This window comes from Frankliniella occidentalis, unplaced genomic scaffold (assembly GCF_000697945.3).
Source record: "Frankliniella occidentalis isolate FOCC.00 unplaced genomic scaffold, Focc_3.1 Scaffold70, whole genome shotgun sequence".
NCBI classification, from domain to species: Eukaryota; Metazoa; Arthropoda; class Insecta; order Thysanoptera; family Thripidae; genus Frankliniella; species Frankliniella occidentalis.
In genome coordinates, this window is record NW_026267200.1 from 480699 (window position 1) to 482693 (window position 1995).

The 1995-nt window shown below is 43.7% G+C and overlaps 1 protein-coding gene across 4 annotated transcripts in view; it reads right to left on the minus strand.

Moving 5' to 3' along the window:
• The window catches only part of LOC127749622 (uncharacterized), a 75140-nt gene that overhangs the window by 15081 nt on the left and 58064 nt on the right, over positions 1-1995 (minus strand). For all 4 annotated transcript variants that reach the window (XM_052268489.1, XM_052268488.1, XM_052268487.1 and 1 more), the window contains exon 6: positions 68-238. In XM_052268489.1, coding sequence (XP_052124449.1) covers positions 68-238 — 171 coding nt within the window. The remainder of the gene's footprint in view (positions 1-67; positions 239-1995) is intronic.

Genomic DNA, 1995 nt, shown 5'->3' on the forward strand with positions numbered 1-1995 from the left:
AAGAAGAAGAAGAAGAAGAAGAAGAAGAGGAGAATGAATGTAAGAGCAGTGTGCAATATAAACCCACCTCGCAGAGAACTGCATGAAGTTGTGTCACTACTCGCAGCTCCACCGTGCCTCGCGCCGTCGCGACGGCCGTGCCGGCACCACGGAAAAGAGCGGCGCAAGCCATGTGCGCCGAGCCCAACAACCCAACAAACGAATAAAACGCAATCGGGCAGCTCGTTCCCGTTATCAGCTGGTCCGGGACATGCACAATGAAAGCTTGAAGAATGAGAATTTATAATGCAGTCAGCGTATATTGATAATTTCAGGAGTTCTTGCCGCATGCTTAACCCTATGGAGAGTTAGAACATGAGATTCCTATTTTCCGTTTTTGGAGAGAGAAAGAATATATGGAGCGCATACACCGGCTTTGGACTTCAGAAACCAGGAGGGTTCTACTTTGACGATTTACCCGTAGGGCTTCGTGATTACCAGGGGTGGCAAAATAAATTCAATTGAATTATACTCCCTCGATAATTTTGCCCTTCATGAGGGAAAAATCTAAATGGGCAGAATTTAAATGAGGACTTTATTCCTAGGCAAAATTAAATCCAAGGGGCTAAATCAAAATAATTTTGCCCCTGGGTCAAATCTTTTTTATTCGGGGGTAAAATACTGAATTGAATTAACTTTTTGAGGCTTCAACATCACGAAGGAGTTGTGTTTGAAATTTTCAGACATTTCACTCCTGGACCACGGAAATCCTCGCAACCCCAACTGGGCCTTGTCTCCTGCCCAAAGTCAAGGTTCTGGAACTCTAGCTAGCATCCCTTGACGCATCTCGGGTAGTCTCACTTATCTCGGACTCATGGGACCTCATTTATTTTGAGGTTTAATTTAGACCAATCATCAAATTCTGCCCTCGGAGATAAAAAGAATTCTTGCCCCAGAAATTTTCCCTAGGTAAAATTATTATTATACACTGTTATTGAACGACTGTGACATCACATTCGTTTTAGTGTGAATCGTGTCACGTTCATTTGAATGTTGTATCATATTCGTTTAAACGTGAATCGGCCAAGCCTGGCGCCATTAGAGCATCAATTCACATGATGTCACGTTTAAATGAATGTGACACAATATTCAAACGAATGTGACGCGTTTTACATTGAAACGAGTGTGACGTCACATTCCTTGAATAACAGTGTAAGGTTTTGCCCTTTGCGTTGCGGACGAATTTCGACAGGGCTTTATGATTTTGCCTTAAGGCAAAATGTTTCGTCCTGGCGAAATATTTTGCTTTCCCAAAGGCTCATTTTAAAATAAGATTTAATTCTTTTTGCCAGCCCTGGTAATTACAGAGCGTTGTTTTTTCCACTTACTATCTTTGCAGGTTATGAAGCAAAACGTTTTAGACTTTTCGTACTAATGCTACCTGCAGTGTTTTCGCTTGGGCGGGTTAACGTGTGCCCGCTAGCCTAACATTGCTGGCGTCCATACCCGACCCGGCCCGCCCGTCTAAAATTTGCCGTGCTTTTGAGTTAGATAGTTTTTTTTTCAATATTTGACCCTCTAGTTGAGATAAATTTGAACACAAATTTCTGAACATTAAGCATTATTGCAAGGAAGAAACAAAATATTTGGTCAAAAAAACAAGAAAATTGGCCCGACGAAGTGAGTCAGGCGAGTGGCATAGAATTTACCTGACAAAGAGACAGCTACCGAGTCACCGGCCCTTGGCTGTGTTTCTGCCTAGTACACACGCGTGGGTCTCCCTCTACCAAGCTCACGACCGTGGCCAGGCTCAACAAGCAAGGGCGTGGGGTATGGTACTGAAAGTCTACTCCGGTAAGTCGTCATTATGTAGTATTTGCAAAAGGGCGGCTTGAGGTCAGGTCTGCGCCACTGCACGGCTGACTTTGCCAAGTTAATGTGGGAGAACAACTCTACTTGCCAAACAACTCGTAAAGCCTACGTATACGTATTGACTCGCTTTGCTCTTTGCTTGCT